The following is a 20,732-nucleotide window of genomic DNA, read 5'->3' as shown; positions in this document are numbered from 1 at the left end:
TGGGTTATGTTTCACACGACCGAGAGGAAGTAGATACAGTTGTTATTTTCAGCTTTTGGACTTGCAATTTTTGTGATGTGAAAAAAATTTTGATTGTGATTAAATTTATCTTTTACCAATTTTCATTAATCATCTCAATTCAGTCCTCTATGAGAAATTAACCAAAGAATTTTGTCGCCACATCTGTTCCAATGGAATGAATTAAACACTTGTACTTAAAATGAAATAACAATAAATAACGAGCATTAATCAGATGCATGTGTTACTGACATGGAACTGATCTAGAATCGTTTATCTAATTAATGTCGTTAATTATATATTCTAGATAGCTGTGATAGATTTTTATAACGTTGTAATGAATAGTTGTTCATTGATTTTTTTGAGATACTTAAGAAACACATTTCGTTATTGCCTTAGATTTAAAAACCTCGGAGCAATTGCAGTAGCTTTAGTAAAATTATACTTTGTTATTGACAGCATTTTATCTCCTTGACTTGCTACACAAAATTTTATGTACTTATAGCTCACATACTACAATCATAAGTATTATTTATTAAATTTTATCAAAAATTTACTAATTGGTTCAACAATTTCTTCATTTCTAATACCGAACAGAATTTGTATTTGTGTGGCAACAAATCAGGATACGTGTAAGGAATTTATGAATACGATCAAAATTTTTTGTTCTGAAGTCAAATAATAATCTAGAAAATTATTAATAATATTAGTAAATGAAGTATTACTGAAGTTACGTGGGGAGTGATGTGGCAACACAAGTTGGCCATGAATGCGGAGTAGAAAAACAAAATATCAGACCTGTCATGTATAGAACTTACTCTATATGGACTTCTAGTCGAGCGCAAAATAAGTGTCAAAAGATAAAAGGGTTTTACTTTTTAACTGTGATGTCACTTAGTGAACGAGCGTTGCCGACAATTGTGGAACACTCCCGATTGGTTAAATGTCATATGTCACGTGCTTAACCTAAAAGTAAATGTTTTATGTTCGATTTGCATAAACAATAGACGATATTATAATATATATTATACATTATAATATAGTATGCCACTTAATCAATCGGGAGTATTCCACAATTGTCGGCAACGCTCGTTCACTAAATGACGTCACAGTTCCCTTCTATCTTTTGACACTTTATGAATTGGAAAGCATATGAGGAGTCCATGTTGTGTAAGGTCTATGGTGTCATGACATTTAGGAATTTGTAAAAACAAAGATTTTAATACAGTTTTATACATATGCTTTTATACAGAGGACAACGCCTCATACGCCTTGGTATGATTTTGCTACCAACTACTATTGATATTAATCATAATTCTATTTCAATCATTTCAATTTCGCTAGTGATATTTTATAGATTGTTTATTCTGACTTTTATAGCCTACGAGGCAACAAATTTTCGATAAACTTTCTATAGGATGTCTTAAATCAATTATCTGCTCAAGTGTTGCGCATACATACTTTTATGTTTGGTATACAGAAATGCATTTCTGAGACCCGCATTCATTTCAGAAGTCTTGATCTTAATAGACGTATTAGTGATGGTAATAATAGCTCGAAATTGGATTATGGAATAGATCGAATTGATCGATTGTTCGATCAGTTGAAAATAGTGTTTGCAAGTTCAGAGTGTTTCATCTCCTTTCCAGAGTTCATATACTTATATATGAATAATTTTAGAATAAAGGTACAGTACCAGATATAAAATAGGTAGAGTAAAGATAAGAGTTAAGCACCAGATTTAGGTAGAGTATATCTGGTGCTTTACCTTTACCTTTAGCTTTACCTTTACCTTAGGACATCCGAAGGGAAAGGTAAAGCTAAAAAAAGGAAAATTTACCCCTTGCCTTTCTGGTTAAAAATAAATCTATTACATTAGTGTCGAAATTTAACTAATTTTAAAATATTTTTCTCAACCTGATGTTGCCACAAGAGCCCAAGCTAAACTTAGGCCGGATGTCCGCACGTGCAAGGAGTTTGCGCTAGAATCCAGAACATTGCACAACTTTCGGCACATTAGAAGTCATTATATGGACCTTGCTTATATTTCTATTGCTCTGCTCTACTTTGGTATAATTTGGGATCACTTTTGAAATAATTATACGTAATTGCAGTGTTCTTGCTATATATTTAGAGACACATTGTTTTTTTAGAGTAATTGAACATGGTAATAATTTCTATTGCATCGATTAGACCATTTAGTCTGGTATTGATAATAATTTGATAACTATTGATGTAACGTGCCTTAAGGCAAATTGGTGAAACTGCCAGTAGAAAAAATAATGTCTGAATCAAACCACTTGCCTACCAAAAACTATCTAATTTCATCTTTTCACGGTTCCCGCAAATTACACCACCGACCTTTTATTTTTCTAGTTTTATCTCAACCGCAAAGATCTGAACATTATCCGTTTCGGGTCATCTTAAAAATAAAAATGATTTATTTAAAACGCAGTCACGTCCTGTGCGTTGCATCCCTTGTTATATGATACCGAAGATTTTGGAAATAAAATCTTCACAACCCCAGAAATAGATGTGATACTCGTGTGTCGCATATTAATTTTATTGCTAACACTAGAGGAAATAAATTTCGAAGAAATTGAAATTTAATTATGTGAGTAAGAGACACAAAATTAAGCAGTTTTGAAGTGCACATGTACTGAGCATTTTGAGCATTCTTAATAAAAAATAATTAAATTATTGTACCGATACAAATTAGTTCATATTTTTTGTTATATTTTGCTTTACATGTATGTATATATATATATATATATATATATATATATATATATATATATTACTTTCTATGAACTTGTACCAAGGCATTGATATCAGAGTCATGTGATTGTAAACAAGAGTTTTTACAAATTACATATATTCCCAGAGACAAACAATAATTAGACAAGATCTTTAACCCAATCATTGATAAAATGCTATACAAAAAACTAGTGATAGTAACATGTCATTGAACTTATCTCAATTACAGAAAACGATAGTCTTTGATGAATCACTTTATAGCGTTAGCTAAGAAATGAGAGCATTCATTCATTTATTTATAAAAAATGTATGACTTGTCTTTACTTGATATTAAATACATTATATTTTATAAAAAAATAATGTATATTAAATAATTAAAAATTATTTCAATTTTTTTGTAAAATTGTGTAAAGGTTGTAAGGGCTGCAATTTAGTCTAAAAGCAAGCAATTGTATAAAATAAATTGATAAAAAATAATAATTTATTAAAATCATAATACAAATTATTAGAACAAACACGACTTAAATTATCACTATAAATAAAATGCATCATTTTCATTTCATTACTAGAATTCTGATTAAAAAATGAGAACACAATTTTTCAAATTTCAGGTAACTCATGAATTTTTTCTATTAATTTCATTCTCTACTATATTTCTACCTACATTCAGACATCATATCCTTCAAAGTCAAATCTGATTTCTACCTGTCGTCCTGAATAAATAATAATTGTTAGGTAACAATTACATGGTCGAATGGACCAAGAGAGATGCTGAGATCAAAATTAGATAGAACATGTACAGTTTTAGTAGCGCCAATCAAACTTGCAAAGGAAAACGTGTTCCGTATAAGGAACGTCAGTTTATATTATAATACTTTCGTTCTGAGGACTCAATTTGATTATATCTCTAATATAAAAATGTCATTGATCGAATTGAACGATTGTGATGATGAAATGTCTAAAATACATTTTTGTTTGTATGACTTCACTAGTCCACATATACAGCGCATATGATCAGATCCTAAACACTAGTATCATTTATTTATATAATTATTTCCAAAATTCATGAAAGGTAAATCTTTAGCCGATTTTTAGTAATTTTATTAGAAAAATTTAGAAATTGATTATCACATTCATTTCAATATGTACAAATTATTCTCTAGGAATTATGATATAATTTTAATGTTTTTACAAAAAGAATATTTTACTTTATAACAAGTAACCTAAACATGCCCGTATGATCTATAGCTAAAACATTGTATGATCTAGTATGTAAATATATGCTTTAATAAACTTTCGTCTAGCCTGCTGATCAATTAAATATTTTGCGGATTTGTAAAAATATTATTAGTGCTTTCTTTATAAAAACAATTTATGATCTAGTGTACGGCTATATACTATCCTTTAATATCAGTCTAGTCTGTTGATCAATTGAAAATTTTATTAGTGTTATATTATGCTCCAGATATTTAACGGCGTTACTAAAATCTTATTTTGAACAACAGCAACTATTTTTATACAGTTATTTATGCAATAGCATTGCATTTCAGGAACAGAATAATATAATTCCGGACTTCTAGATGTAAACTCGACCATAACTAACGCGGACAGCTGTTTTATAGCCGTTCGCAGTGAATAACGACAAGTTATTATTAGCCGTTGCATTCAAGTTTTCGGCCAAACAATGATATTAAATTTAATATCAGGAATATTTGATTTCAGAGGAAGTTTAACGAGTTTATTGAAAGATTAAAGACTCATTAAATCTTGCCTATCGTTACTAGTTATTAGGTATTTTATAATAAGTGTAAGTGTTGGTATTTTATTTATAATTGCTCAATACTAATCGATAGTAGTTTTTTATGTAATTTTGTTAATAAATTTATAACTATCGTTTGCAATATAGTAGGTTCCATTTAAATGTTAAATATGCCTTATAGAAATATTTTTTGGATTGAAGACGTATGTAATTACATGTAAATGTAACCTCAACCTCAATTACTGCACATTTTGGAATGTTTCCAATTGTTTGTGATCATTGGTAGAAATAGGCGTTTGTCATAGGAGAGATAATCAGAAATGGTCCAACCTAATTATATATATATATATATATATATATATATATAATATTTTTATTAAAATTTGAATTATCATGTATGATATGTTCTACTCTTACTTCTTTCATTACAAATTGCACTGCTAAAGAAACTTCTTTCCAAGCAATTTTATTATTTAAATGAGTATTTATTTGAAACAATTTAATTGTAAAGTATCAAAAGAGAATAATTTTTTATTTGTCTAAACAAAGAAAGGTTAAATACAAGGAAATTTCACACATACATAAAAGTATGAATTTTAAGTGTCTTCACAAATGTTCAGTTGGATTAATGATTGTCTCGTTTAATACAATTAAAATGAATATTTAACGCTGACTACCTTTTAATGTTTTTTATATTTTAGAACCATTTGATGTTTACTGTGTAATTTTTCTATTTCACATCAACTTTCCTGAATAAGTAAATGCAATTTTTAATATGATATATCCAATTTGTTACTGTATAAATCATTCTGCATACCTGAGTCAAAGTTAGACAAATATAATATGAGAACATCAAGTTGCAATAAATAAACGTAACTATGACAAAAGCACGTTTCAATATGACGCCTATTATATTTCTATACAACGTTATTTGAGATTCATATTTGCTGTTAGATGTTCTTGAAATAAAATAAATAATATATGGTCTTTCAATGTACATGCTACAATACACATCAAAGTAGTATTAATTATATTTTTTTTAGGAATGTGCAATTTTATCTAAAAATTTTTATATATTTCATGAATATTTAAATTACAAACGGTTTGAGACTGTGATTATCTCATCATCAGTGTAAAATATCTTACTTTTACAGCAAAAATATCTTAGTTCAATAATTTCAAGCCCCATAAATTATCAAACCTTCTTAAGTTTTTCAGGAAGTTTTGTTTACAAAGTCTTAAAATTTTCGTCCAAAGCTTCTGTGTACTCTACAAAAGAGGATTTCAGGGAACAAAACACTTGACATTGCAAAAACTTCAAAAGAAGCATCTTAATAACATTAAGCTCTTGAAATAAATTTCATCAGGCTTCATATTTTATTTTCGGAGACAATGCAAAGTGGCTACATCTTCATCAACACAATTAATTCCATTGTCAAGCTTCTGCATATTTTTGCTGCAAGTGCAAAATGCAATAATTTAAAAGAAATTTCTGAAAATCCATTTGAAACAAGTGATTATAATCAGCCAGGGTCATTGTCGATTATTGTGCAAAGTCCCATTGTTTGTAAACTGTTATTGTTTAACGGTCCATAAGTTTAGAGCCTCTGGAACGAACGTGCATTTGATAACTTGTCATGATTGTAACTCTGTTTAGGTGAGTGGTGAAAAGGCATTTTACTCAAAAATGATATTAAATATATGAAAGTAGTAAGTTAGACGTTTTTATGAAGAATATCCTGTTTTTTAAATTACAAAATACACACTTGATATTGTCTGAGGGAAAGGCAACATTAAATGAGATGAGATCCTAATATTATTTTTATATCCGTATCCAATGTTTGATTAATGTTTTTGCACAGTAGTATCTAAGGTGTAGTTTCACATAAAAACAAATTTGTTTATGTATGTTTTTAAATGAATACTGATATCAATACTGCTTGATATAAGGGTAGCTACCATGTAATTGCAAAGCCAAGTCTCAACACCTTACGTCACGTACCTTCCATATATACATACGGGCATATGTATTTTAAATATTAAAAAAAAAATTATTGTTTTTTAAATATTACAATTGGCGCTCTTTCTATTTTGTCAGACAATCAGGATCGTATATCTGATGATTCGGTGCCTTCCTTCTACACGGCCTGACTATATAAAGCACAATAAACAAACAGTAACTTGTGAAAATAAATAACGGCATACTGCAAGTACACCACCAAAGAAGTTTTTATTTTCATTTTATACTTCGATATTTACTCACGAGTATATAAATTTTCGGATAATTATTCGGAGGAATGGGAAATTGATGGGCGAATTCTACCGTATGCAACGCTGTATTTTTTTTTTTCATATGAAATGATACAAAATTCTTTTTTATTTTTGCTATTTCTTCCTTTTCGATTGAAAAGGCACATCAACGTTAAATTTGTACTTTAAAAAAAATCCATCTAGAAACATTTGCTTTTCAGAATCATTCTGTTTATCCCATTTTTTGAATATTGCTATTATTATTAAATTCGAAATTATGGATACTAGTTAATTTAAAATGGCATTGCAATTACGATTAATCTTTTCAAGCAGAAAATGACGCAAATGTTTTAACAAAAGGACATTATGCTAAATGAGATCAAGGTGATCATTATTGTAAAAATGAAGGTGCTAACTCCTACCTTTAACTAAATTGTAAAAAAAAAATTTGGTACAAGTTTTTTATAAAATCCATATCATCTACATGACATTAAGTCTATTAACTATATTTTATACTTATTCCTTTAAATTTTTCGAGAATGACCGGTTTAGTCATCAAGCAATACTAGAAACATTACTTTCCCAATTCAAATATTGTTTTTGATTAACGATAATGTTTTGTGTAACTTATATTATGTCGATTTCTATAAATTGTCATCGTAAGTTGTTTTAGAATGAATGTCCTCGGCCCACATATATTTACCTGACTTTTACCTCTAATATCCTTAACAAGAAATTGTTAATTTATTGAAATTGAGAATCGAAAGGTATAAATGATTATTTGCAAATATATGACTTCTAGCGTTTTTCATCAGGCACATTTGTAGATGCATGACTTCTAACCAGGTTTATCAGGTATATGAAAATTTACCATTTCAAAGACTATGCAATTTAACTAGTTGAAAATGGCATTTTGCCTTAAGGCAAGTTGCATGAACTTCCGTAAATGTGTAAGAAATAACTTAATCAATCGAAATTGAAATTTAGATATTTAGATAAAATTCTAAATGTTTATTTCAAAAATAAAGTTATCTCTTTCAATTAAATCTAAACATTGCGATTTTAAATAGAATTTTTTCAAACACATTTAAATTAACTGTAATTATAATAATTATATTGCACAAACATTATAGTGCTTGTATGCCCTAAAATTGTAGCTTATTATTTTAAATTTTAATGAATTGATCATGTTTGACTCATCACATCATAAAAGCAACTTATGACATAAATTTTGACTATTTTCTCAAACTTTGATGAATTTTCAACATTAATCTATTTGTTATAGAGCCGCGATACTTCAGTATGACCTATAAGACTATGGTATCTACCAAAAAGAAATCATAAAAATTGACGAAAAAATTTTATTAACACTTTATTACAAGAAAACGGCCCGGCTGATCTTTACCAAAAACTAATCAGCACGATTCTCAACCAATATCGATTTACGGCAAAAAATCTGTTCACACACACACATACTTTTTCCAAATTTGGTTTCATTCAATTCAGAATGGCTGAAACGTCGAGAAAACATAAAATTGGCGAATCGGATTTTTTTATGAAAACATAAACTTCTCTTTTGGGAAGATAAAAATGTTAATGGATTTTTTTTTAAATAAATGGCGCCTTATACGAAACTTTCAATGAGTTTAGATAGAAGTAAATTTCTCATTCTCCTACATTTCTGGCAACATCTTTATTAAAATATACCTCACATAGACAGACGAAGGGTAACTCTTGTATACAATAAACATCCTGCTGTGAGTTCTGCTTTATACCTTTAACATTTTTTTATTTTTTGTGCGAGCACGTGTCATCGCGCACCGTTTGATTAACACAGATGGCCCTTTCTTCGTTTCATCTTATTCAAAGGTTGACTATGAACTGGAACCAGTTATTTTAGTTAATTTTCACGGCCGTGGTTTTTATACTTTTATACTTTTTGTATTAAGTTAATTCTTTGAATTTATATAAGAATTTTTTTTTAGTGCCATAAGGTCAAAAGATGATTTGTGACTGAACTTTTAAGCTCGAAGGAGGACTACAAAATAATGTCCGTTATTTAAACATACCCGTGTAGAACATTCTTCTACATGGTTACATAATTTATTAATAAAGAACACTACCAATTTAATATAATATAATTTTGTAATTGTGAATTGAAAAATGAAAATATTGATAATTGACAAGACTATATATTGCAATTGGAATAATATTGATATTTCATAATTTAATCAATAACAGAAAATTAAGCTTAAATTTACATGTTAATGATTGTTATTTAGAGATTTGTTATTTAGAAAAATAGCTAGTAAAAATACCTGTATACTAATTTTTTTTAAAATATACAATATTGTAATATTGAACTAATCGATGTGTTACGCCAGCGACAAGTTTTCTTAGAAAAAATTTACACTATAAAATAATATTATTATTATAAATATTAATTGAGCATTTTCTAATCCATTTTTTCTTTCTTTGCAGATCACATCGAGAATGGTAAGTTTTGCATGCACATAAGTTTCTTATTTTAAATCGAAAGTATTTTCAAAAGAGTTGCCGAAAATAATATTGTAGGATATAAAATATTTAAAAGTCAAATAATGACTTGAAAAGATGATTTTAAAGAGTTACAAATCTGCTTTAGGCAAAATTGCTTTGGGTTGGGTACAATTTTAGTCTTAATGACGAAGTAAGATACAAAATTCTTATTGTAATAGAATTTAATGAAATGAGAATTTTGTATCTTATTTCATCATTTGTACTAATTACAGTTAGATAGCATTTTTAAGATATGCTTCTTCATGCATACTATCCTTAGTGGATATTCCTTAATAATGAAATAAAAATCGAAATACTCATTGTTAAATTTTCTCACAACTAGTTAATATTGCATCGTTACAATATTAATTCATGATAAAAGACTTATTTGTCTGATCATCTTATATATTATTTTTAGCCTTGGCTATTTTTTCTATTTTTTTTCTATTTATATATACATAGTCCTTCTTCGATGACTCAGTTAAGTTTTATCGGATTGTATGAAAAAACACTAATTTCTAGGTATAATTTGTTTATTTTTTGCAAGTTCTTATAATAATTACTGATTTGTCGCTAGGTTCTAATTGATTCGAAAATTTTATATATTTATTATTTATAATTCATGTTGCCACATGGAGTTTTGTTTTGGAATTGAAAAGTAAGTCTGTCCTACTCTGTGCTACCCGATATATAAGCTCAATGCCATGAAGATCGCTTGCAGGCCAATATAAAAATACGTCCAAACAGCCACTATTTTGGAGATGTTTCTGAATAATAAAACTAAATACAACAATTACATTTGAAAATTTTCTACGTTTTATTCTACGTATTATCCTTGGTCTTTAAGATCCAATTGATAAATCTTCCCCACCCGATACTTTCACTGTTATGAATACATCTATCATCCTTCATATTATTCTTAGTGCAGTTTATTTTTGTACGGATTAAATTTTATATTTTTGGTCAGTAAACATTTATTAGAAGAATTCCCGCTCGACTCGTATGTTTACAAATCAGAATGACGCTAACTTCTAACTCTGGTAGCGGGCTATTTCTAGCTCCTCGGCGGCTGTCGAGAGAGAGGAGAGTAACAACTACCAGTATATAGCCCAGGCGGGTAAAGGATGGGACGAACCGCGGGACGACAAACAAATCCACTGAATTAGGGACTTAAACGTTTCGAACTATTTTAAAAGATGGTACTCGATTTAGTCTAATTTTAACTTTGTCAACGATAGTAAAAAAAATTAATAGTAATTAAAAGGCAACCGAATATTTTGTTTATTTCGCAATACTCACGCAGATCTCAAGAAAGAGTGCGCGTTAGGTTCACACGCGATTGAAGTAAAACTTTTTTGCTATTGTACGAGATAGCATTTAAGTTGAAAATGAATACATCATATAACAATTTTGAATGATGTTTTTTACATACATGTATATATCGCGGTTCGTCCCATCCTTTACCTGCCGGGCCAATACTGGTAGTTCTTACTCTCCTCTCTCTATATACCGATATAAATTTAATATATTTTTTTCACTTACTTGTTCTGCAAGGTGAAAATTCAACAAATTCAGTAAAATTGTTCTTGGCTAAGTAGCACGTGCCAACAGGATCTCGCTTTTCTTCCTTAGATCTTGTGTTGACTTGACTAGATCTTGTACTGGTTATCGTGTTAGATCTGAAGACATATCTAGGTGCACAGGCCTGAGAAAATAAAAAAAATAATTAGGATCACACTATGTTGTTTTATGTTCATTAAAGTTGTCACAATCTATTTAAAAGAATAGAAATTTAAAATAAATCTTCTGTTTATCCATCCAACCTCAAAGTTGTCATCGTCTCTACCTCAATATTTCTCTCAACGAGACTTATTCCTTCAACATTAAAAACAATATAAAGCCTTATAATTTCTTCAAAAAATATATCAAATTCGTATTTCAATCCACATAGATATAAAATGAACTGAGTCATCACAGAATTCGAAAATAGAAAGACTACATAAAACCAATGTATCTTTTGGCAGACATACGACAAATATAGTTCTAAATATAGAGTAAATGAGAAAAGCATGACATTATATGTACATATAGGTGTCTATTTAGGATTTTGTTTGGTATATTTGTCATCAAAATGAACCCATTTAAGATTAATTTATTATCGTGTTATTGGTTCCACAAATTGTCTAAGAAATAGAAAAATAATAATAGATGAATTTTTATTATCTTCTCATAGTTTGTCATATATAATTTCATATGCATACTTCTGAAAAATATGCAATTTGCTCACCAATAATCAGAAAAGATATCTATTTCTCATATTGAATCTTGTGTAGAGGTCGTCCTTTCTGGTAAGAAGATTGCCTGTTAAACATTATCTGATGTTAGATTTATTCTTATCTTTATAAATCTGCTGGTAACTTTTTTTCTGCCTAAAAGTTGGTTTGTGTTTTGATAAATTCTTGAATTTGTGGATTTGGATGTTGGCAATTTTTTTTCCTTTTGTTCCATATTTTTGCTTGAACAATTACTAAATCTAAGTTGTACTGCTCGGTCCAGGAAGCATTTATTAGATATTTTCTTTAAACACCTTCATTTGTTTATGAACCCAAGTTACTACTCTGTCCATTACATCTTCGCCCAGTTTCCAAGTAATAAAATCATCCAACGGTTTTACTCAATAAAACAAAATTATAAAGCATTGAGTCATCTAGTTTAATGTAACCATAACAGGAATAAAATAATGTGACTGCGACTGTTTTTATCTATGTCCATATACTTAACACTTCACAAATGCATCCAAGTCAAGTATAATATATGTTGAATGATGGTACTCTTCGCCTCGTTTAATGTTTTCGAAACAGTGATAAAAAATTTAAGTACGTAGAAGGGTTAGATTATTTGAGTGTTAAATTACACAGGATTGCTTTTTGATTACGTTTCCGGGTAATTGAGAGGAATATTCTTTTTGAACTATATATAGATGCTAGTCACAAATATGTAGAGATTTTTATTACTTCCTTGTGTAATGTATGAGTAAGAGGTTGAATTTTGGTGGTCTACATTGTTGGATTTACCAACTAAGTTACAGTACTTGGTAGTAAAAACTGTCACAATGTTATGAATTTGCTGTGCGACCATGCGTTTTACACAGAAAACCTAATTTCACTTATGTGTTGTCAATGATACATCAAAAAGATGCGGTTATGATAACATTGTTTTTTTGACTTTGTGCGTTTTGAAGGATGAATATCTAAAAATAAATTCTGTCAAATACATAGCATTTCGACAGTTTTTCCTACTCATATGAAGATTGGTCAGTAACATAGGGTTGCCATAACAACCATGTTGTATTTCTATCTAGAAGTGAACTGACCCCGTAATATTGTGGAGAAGAACTTTAGTAAAATGATGCAAGTGTTAAATAAATTTTGAGTTTCACATTTTTCACTTTTTCTACATTTTTCGACTTGGTTTGTATTTATTAACTCCTTGAATTTGTGGATTTTGATGATTATTTATTGTTCATGTGCCTTATTACTTACTCATACGAACAGTTGGTAAATCTAATAATGAGTTATTATACATTGGTCAATTATTTATGTACCATGAAGCGTTTGTTTGATATTTCTAAAAGATTAATGTGACATCTGATCATTATCGATTTCCATTTGCTATTAGCCATTTAACTTGTTTCCATATCATACAGTGTATTTCAATTTGTATGATATTTTAATAGATTATTATTATATTAATTTGCTTCTAATACATTATCAATTCTTAATTACCTACTATTAACCATTTAACCTGTTTAGGATTCCCTAGTATATTGAATACTATGTAATATGTTACAGAGTAGTTTTTAATAATTTTTATCACACTTTCATAAATCTGTAATAATAATTGTAAAAACTAGTTTGTTAATTGTTTTATTAACAATAAATTTAAATTCTAAAATATAAATTATAAATTATTAAGAAATTATGATGGTAGTATTAGTAACATAATACATATAATACTGCTACTAAGCTCTCTAATTCCACATTGGCACTTCCTTTTATATTAGTTCATCAGAAGTCTGAAACTGTAATCTTATTACACCTACCAGACCATAAAAAATTACATGTTTCATTTACAAAAACCTCTTTTGTTTGTTTAACTACTAAATTGAATTATATAAATTTTAATTAATTAAAAAAAATTTTCTATTGTCGAGGCATGGATAGAAGGCGTTGCCTTACTTCTGCGCATTATGTTGATTAGGAATCAAGTCTTATTAAATGTGGGTGGTCGAAATTGTCCACATATATGGTAGTATATAATATGGAATAAAATATTACCGAGTTTCCTCGATGACAACTCCACCAGGTCATTGTATCATGTCAACTTATTACAATACCTACGCCGTTTGAATATAGAGTATAATAATATATGACAATGGACACGCCATGGTTTTTTCACGCGTGAAATGATAATAAATTAGAATTTTGCATTTAGAGCACTTTGTATTGATATGTTAATTCGACATTTTAAATAACACGATATTTATCAGGTTTATAAAATTACGTAAAAAAAGAATCCCAGTAGTTTAATTTTACCAATCCAAACCACATCAGATCTATGATATTCAATTGTGGATAACAAATTAGACAAGATCATTACGAAGATTTTTTTTTAAATAATATTAATAGCAGTTGTTGCCAATAGATGGTTTGATTGAGAACTTCATTGATAACTGAGAGATTTGACAAATAAACTCAGCAAATTAAAAATTTGATACCACTTTATCTATCTATCACAAATTTGATGTTGGGTGGTTTTGTCTAAAAGTTTTTTTCTGGGCGTGGAAAAATTAAAATGTCATCTCTCCACTTCTACCTAACCAGTTAATTGAAAAAACTAAAAGTGTTTTGCTCGTGAGAATTAATATGTATTTTAAACAGATGTGTCACACAAAGTTTGATAGTCGATCAAAGTGTTGAATGAAAAAGTTGAAATGTTTTAGGCACGACCCTCATTTAATATCAGTTTTACTAAAAACTACATAAAAAGCAACGTGTTAAATATACATAGTATAAGTATATATATATATATATATATATGTGTGTGTATATATATATAGATATAAATGTACTAGCTGACCCGGCAAACGTTGTTTTGCTAAGTAAGGTATTTTCTAAACAATTATATATATTTAAACCTCAAAATGCTAGGAACATTCTTGAAATTGTTCTAATCTTGAACAAGTATTCTGACTAAACATTCAAATTTTTAAAACAAGTTATTCCCATTATTCTATAACTTCTTTAGTCTGATAATATATACAGTATTTTTTTCAAAATGTTTCTTCATAAAGTCATCTCTCAATGTCTTTACTCTTTTGTTGCACCAAACACGTTTCTTCTACCCATTTTTCACAATATTTCTTTTTAATGCTTCTTGTCATCAGCAATTCATTATTTTGATGTATACGCTATTTTCTTTATTATTATTATTATTATTATAACAATACATGTTATTATATCTCTGATACAATGAAATACGGTTATGAGATTTTCTGATCTTGGATTATAGAAAGTCATAGTCGCATATTCATTCGACATGTACCAATTGTGTTCTGGAACAATATGAGGTAGTAAAAATCATATTGTTATAAATAATTAGTTGTAGAAAATAATTATTGATATTATGTATAGATTTTACTGTTCAATGTTATTAATTAAATACCAATACCAAGAATTGTATTAATTGAGAATTAGATTCATAACAGAGACGTATCATGCAATTAATCGAGAATTTCTATTTGCTTAATGACATATCTCAGGTAAAAATATACTCTTCTGCTGATAGTTTTTTTCTAAATAGTCCTATTCTTGATTTCTTGGATTCTTAAAGAAATATAAGAATGTGACTCTTGAAACCAAATTGCAACAGTATGCAACTTTTCGTATTAAAAATAAGTTCATTATTTCATTATTTAAAAACTCTGTATAATAAATTGCATTCCAATTTACATGTACTCGTACACTACGTCAATCAACAATATTATTACAATAACGGGTGTTATTATTACATCAATCGTTTGAGAATTTCTAAATAATAATACTGATACCATAATTTAAGTATAAATACCTGTAATTTATACTGTGTAGTTACAATTCATTAATTTAACACTTTATAATCATTAACTATTTCCTACACAATATTAATTCTATATGTAGCTAATATGTAACAATTGCAACGTATGTTTATGCAACTGTTACGTGAATGTAATGTATATATTCTTCATACATGTAATTGCAATGCATAAGTACGTAAGTATACGTAACATATATGTAACTATTATTCCTAATGGACGAACAACATAATTTTTTTAGGTATAAATTGCATAAAATTAGATTATTTGAATATAAATCTTATCTCTATTTATGAAAAGTGCATTTATGAGATACGTTTTACTTCGAGGACAAATAATTTGAAGAACTATAGTTATTACAAATTTAATTTCAGCTCTTTCAAAGTTTGCGAATTGTTATATAATTATTGTGGGAATTTGCTTAGGTATTACATTAATACATGTACAATATTTGAAGTCCAATTACTTTAGATAAAATATAATTTTCGTATAATAATATTTACGCATAATTCAATGATATAAATATCACGAATTTCAGATTTAGTTTCAGCTATTCTATATTTTGGGAATTATTTGATAACTATGTAGAGTATTTGCTATAGATATTAAAATAATATATGAATATAATTTAGGTTAGAGTTACTGTTAATATAATAAAATTGCAATATTTCAAAGTACGGTTTATACAATACTTCGATCAACAATATCATTACAACTAATAGTTGTTATTACACCAATCCAATCGTTCGAAAAATTCCAACTAATAAACCACAGGTATCCCATAATTCAAGTTCAAATACTATAATTCATCCTTTAATGTTACGTTTCAACAATTTAACACTTCATAATCATTAACACTTATCATTTTCTCCACAATATTAATTCAATATGTACTTAAAGCCTGTTATTCGATTATGGCCAGAGACTTAGTCAATTATAAATTGACGGTGTATATATGATTCATTACAACTTGTCAAACAACCGCTTATGTCAAGCCATGAATCATTTTATTAAAAATCTTAAGGCATGTGTTATAATGTATATGTTCAGCAGGTTTTGCTTAAAAATATTGATATTAAGTGATACTTTATTTCCCAGGGTAAATGTAGATAGTTGAGTATAATAACAGTGTAATAAATTTACATATTGCTCGGATGTAATTTACGATCTTCTCGCCGACGTTAACTTGATAACTCATGGGTAATACGGTATTGCAGGTTTTTTGTTACCTGGGTAGTAAAATACTCAGGATTCCGCAAATCAAGAGATTTTTATGTACTTTGAAAGTAACTACTGAATATATTTCGATTATATGTTGCATATCTAAAAACTTTGGACTTACCACAACTGGTCCATTTACTCCAACACTGCTCAAGGTTGCTCCAAACCATTGATCAGACTTTTGGTCCATTTGTTCGCCTCGTGACGTATTTTTATTTCCTGAAAATCGAAATAATTTTATTAATTTTAGAAGTTTAATTATTTTAATATAGATAGGGCAGTAAACAGAATTGTGCAGGTGCGTCATTTTTGACACGTAATATAAAATTGAACTATCATTAAAATTCGTTTTTTTTTAATCTTTAATAAAATCAATGTTTCAGCTTACACAAGCCGAATAAATTAAAATATATTTAAGAAATTTATTTAGAATAATATCATTATTTTTAAAGAATTTTAGAACTTTAATAAATTTAGTGATGATGAGCCAGGACCTTTTAATAAATTTTTAAATAATTCATGTTTTTTAATAATGTTATGTAGGATTATTAGACTCTGTCAATAAATTTATATATATATATATATATATATATATATATATATTAAATCCATTTTACATGTATATTATTACTTCATATTTCAATTGACTCTAATGCTTATTAATCAGGATGCAGAAACACAATATCACAACTGAAAATTGATATCGTATTATTTATGAAATATGATATCAGCTATTATTTAAAAATTGCTTAGAATTTCATACTTGTATTAATTACACATGTATCAGTAATTCTGTCTATTTAATACCAGAATATTACAAATTATATAATAGAAAAAGAAATTTTTTTGTTGTTGTATAATAAAAAGAAAATTAATATTGTATTCAATCAATCGAATTTGATACAAAAAATATTAATGAACTATATAATCCATTTTTATCAGAAGTTTCCAGAAATACTATGACAGTCTCAAAAAGCGAAAAAAACATTTCCAAGCTTTGCAATAATTATTAAATTAAATTAAGTAAATTCGTTCTTTACAAGCTCCACCATATTGCGCCCACAAAGAGAATTTCGACTTATGATACTACATACAAATATAAAATCGGAAAAATTATGAGATTTTAAGTATCCTGTAAAAATTTTTGTCGTTTTTTTTTTTAATTTATTTCAATATTTTGCCATTTGACCTTCAATTTAACATTATATTCGTGTTTAGCAACATCCAATACAAAAAACTTTTATTATTAACTTCCCGTAGGGCAAGTTATAGTAATCGCAAAAAAATCGAAAATGAAAATTTCTATATATCTTTACGTTTCAAAACCTTCTGAACATTTTGGCATACCTTAGAAAAAATGGATTTTTGTGTAGTGTATGTATGTGTGTGTGTGCGGATATAAATTTTCGTCGACGATTTCGGGAACACCGATTAACCGATTTGAATAATTAAAAAAACATTCGATTCGTATTGATAAGGAGACGTGCTGATTAGTTTTTGGCGAAGGCAGGTCTAGCCGTTCCGAAGATACGGGGCAAAAAGTGCCAAAAATGGTAACTCAGTTTTTAAGAGAACGGAGCGTCCGATTTTAATAATTCAAAAAACATTTTACTTGTATTAACGAGATGAAGAACTGATCAAATTTTCATAAAGGCAGGTCTAGCTGTTTCGGAGATGAAAAGTAAAAAAATGCCATTTGGCGGTCAAAAATGATTATTAGACATATGCACATCAAATTATCAGATATTTTATAGAGATTTTAACAATAAGTATATATTTTGTTTATATTCCTATGGGTTACGTACTAATGTTTACCCGTTAGACGGCGACACGGCGCTTACGCGCTTCAATATTTCGTCTTTATTCAGTTAAAGCAGTACGATTGCTTTGAAAAAAGTTCAGAATTTCCAAAATATTTCAAAATATTTTTTTTCAAAAAGTCTGTTTTCAAAAAAAAGTAAATTTTTGTCAAAAATTTATACTTTTTCAAAAATTAATAGTTTCTCAAAAATCTAATTCTTCAGAGTATAAAAAAAAAATGATACGTGAAGTTCCAGCAATTTGCCTTAAGGCATGATGCCATGCGCCCCACTATTTTGCGATTACTATAACTTACCCTACGAGAAGGTAAAAATCACCACCAATACAGTAGTATTTATTGAAAACCATCATAGTAAACCATATTCTGTACAATTTTAGTTCATACTCGTACATTTATAGTGCCTTGAAAACGTAGAATTTTTATAATATGCATTTGCAATCAAAACAATAGTACTCCAACACAAATAAAACTATCAATCAATTCCCATTGACCGCGTTATTCCATTGAATTCGGAGACGAGACCTGACCATCCGTCGTCTCTCGTCTCTTGTCTTAATATGGTCAAAGAAAACGAACACTTGCATGCGGATCGCGGCGCCTATGTAATAATATAATGTTGAATCGCGGTATCGCAACTCTGTCCGCGGCCCGCGCACACGTTGCGTCACCTTCGCAGGTGATTCAGTGCACGTTCTGAGGCGAAACGCCATATGGACCGCTGGACGACGGGCGTGGGATAACTGTCGCAAGGAAATTGGGAAATGGATGAAATATGGTTTTTTAATTAAGAAAAATCGGGAAAATGTCATCTTTGACACTTACAATATAAAGGATTCAGTTAGGGGCTTGATGGAATTTTTATAGTCATTTCGTTGGATAATGGATACTTTGCAATGTAGCCTAATTCTTAAATTCTTTATTATTAAGTCTTCATGGAAGACAGGTTACGGTAGTGACTGTAGTCATAAACATCTATAATTAATTAATATTGAGATAGGGTTCAATGGAATGAAGGTGAAGTATGTTTGTTAGAACAAGTTTCCGTTATTGCATTGAGTTAGCGCCCTACATTAACACGATCTGTAGACCGCATTGATTTTTGATAGACTTTAAAGAGACAAATTTAATGGCTTTTTTTATAAGAAGAAAATAGATAGGATTAGAAGTGATATAACTGTCGTAAGGAAAGTAGAAAATGATAAAATATGGCTCCTTATTAAAGAAAAATCAGGAAAATGCGACGTTAGTTAAATAAAATGTAGAGTATTCTATGAGTAGATTGATGAAATTTTTATTGACGTCATGTTTCCTAGGATAACAGATACTTAAAATAGTAGCCCCTACAATTTTCATAATTGTAGACCGGGTACGGTTGTGAAGATTTATCAATATCACATATTTGTGATTGTGGCTTCTACTCTATCATTGTGCTATATATGGTTATGCTATATATGGTTTGCCTTGCAAAAAAAAATACTTGACTACGTATAAAACAAAATTGATAGCAAATATCTAAATATTTATTATAAAATATTAATATAAGTCAGCCAAAAAGAGTTTCCAAAAAAATGTAAAACTTTTCTCACACTATAGTGATAATTCTACTCATCTATTGTGTGTTTATTTTTATCTTTAAAAAACATATAAATTGTTTAACAAAAGAAATTCATGCATACTAAATTAGTGTAAATTAAAATTAAAATTAATAGGAAATATTAATTTTTTTTCTATTCATTATATTCAATATGTAATCTGCCTACGAAGGTTTTTAAGAAAATATAGAACTATCTTACACGATCACAGTATTATGATGTTTTTCTTATATTATTATGCAATATATGCGTATTTCATTAAAATCATTCCATCATCAATTATCCTAATACATTTTTATAACCTTGAAAACAATTAATTTCAAAATTTAATCATTAGAAAGATGCAATTTCATGGTCAATAGATTTCTGTTTGTATTAGCTCAGCTTGTCAAGTGCAAAGTATAATAATTTATCATATTAAGAAACAATAGAATACTTTATAAATTATTTAAATCATTTGTATATATATCATATATATATATATATATATATATATATATATATATATATATTGTTTTTGTTATCAATTAAAAATTATATGAATATTTTTTTTAAATTTATTAGAAATCCATACGTTTAGGCTGAGATATCTCATAAAATATAGCAAAATATTATATTAATGTATATTTATAATTTTATATA

At 28.3% G+C, this 20,732-nt stretch overlaps 1 protein-coding gene across 1 annotated transcript in view; it reads right to left on the bottom strand.

Moving 5' to 3' along the window:
* LOC113383034 overlaps positions 1–20,732 on the bottom strand; it is a 138,743-nt gene that overhangs the window by 71,890 nt on the left and 46,121 nt on the right. The window contains exons 6-7 of the mRNA XM_026621286.1: positions 16,798–16,895; positions 10,861–11,027 (exon numbers count right to left, since the gene is read on the bottom strand). Coding sequence (XP_026477071.1) covers positions 10,861–11,027; positions 16,798–16,895 — 265 coding nt within the window. The remainder of the gene's footprint in view (positions 1–10,860; positions 11,028–16,797; positions 16,896–20,732) is intronic.

This window comes from Ctenocephalides felis, unplaced genomic scaffold (genome assembly GCF_003426905.1).
Source record: "Ctenocephalides felis isolate EL2017-DRISC unplaced genomic scaffold, ASM342690v1 CF-g0.4_SCAFFOLD_03570, whole genome shotgun sequence".
In the NCBI taxonomy this organism is placed as follows: Eukaryota; Metazoa; Arthropoda; class Insecta; order Siphonaptera; family Pulicidae; genus Ctenocephalides; species Ctenocephalides felis.
Note: the sequence above shows the minus strand (reverse complement) of the source record. Positions and strands in the feature narration are given on the sequence as shown.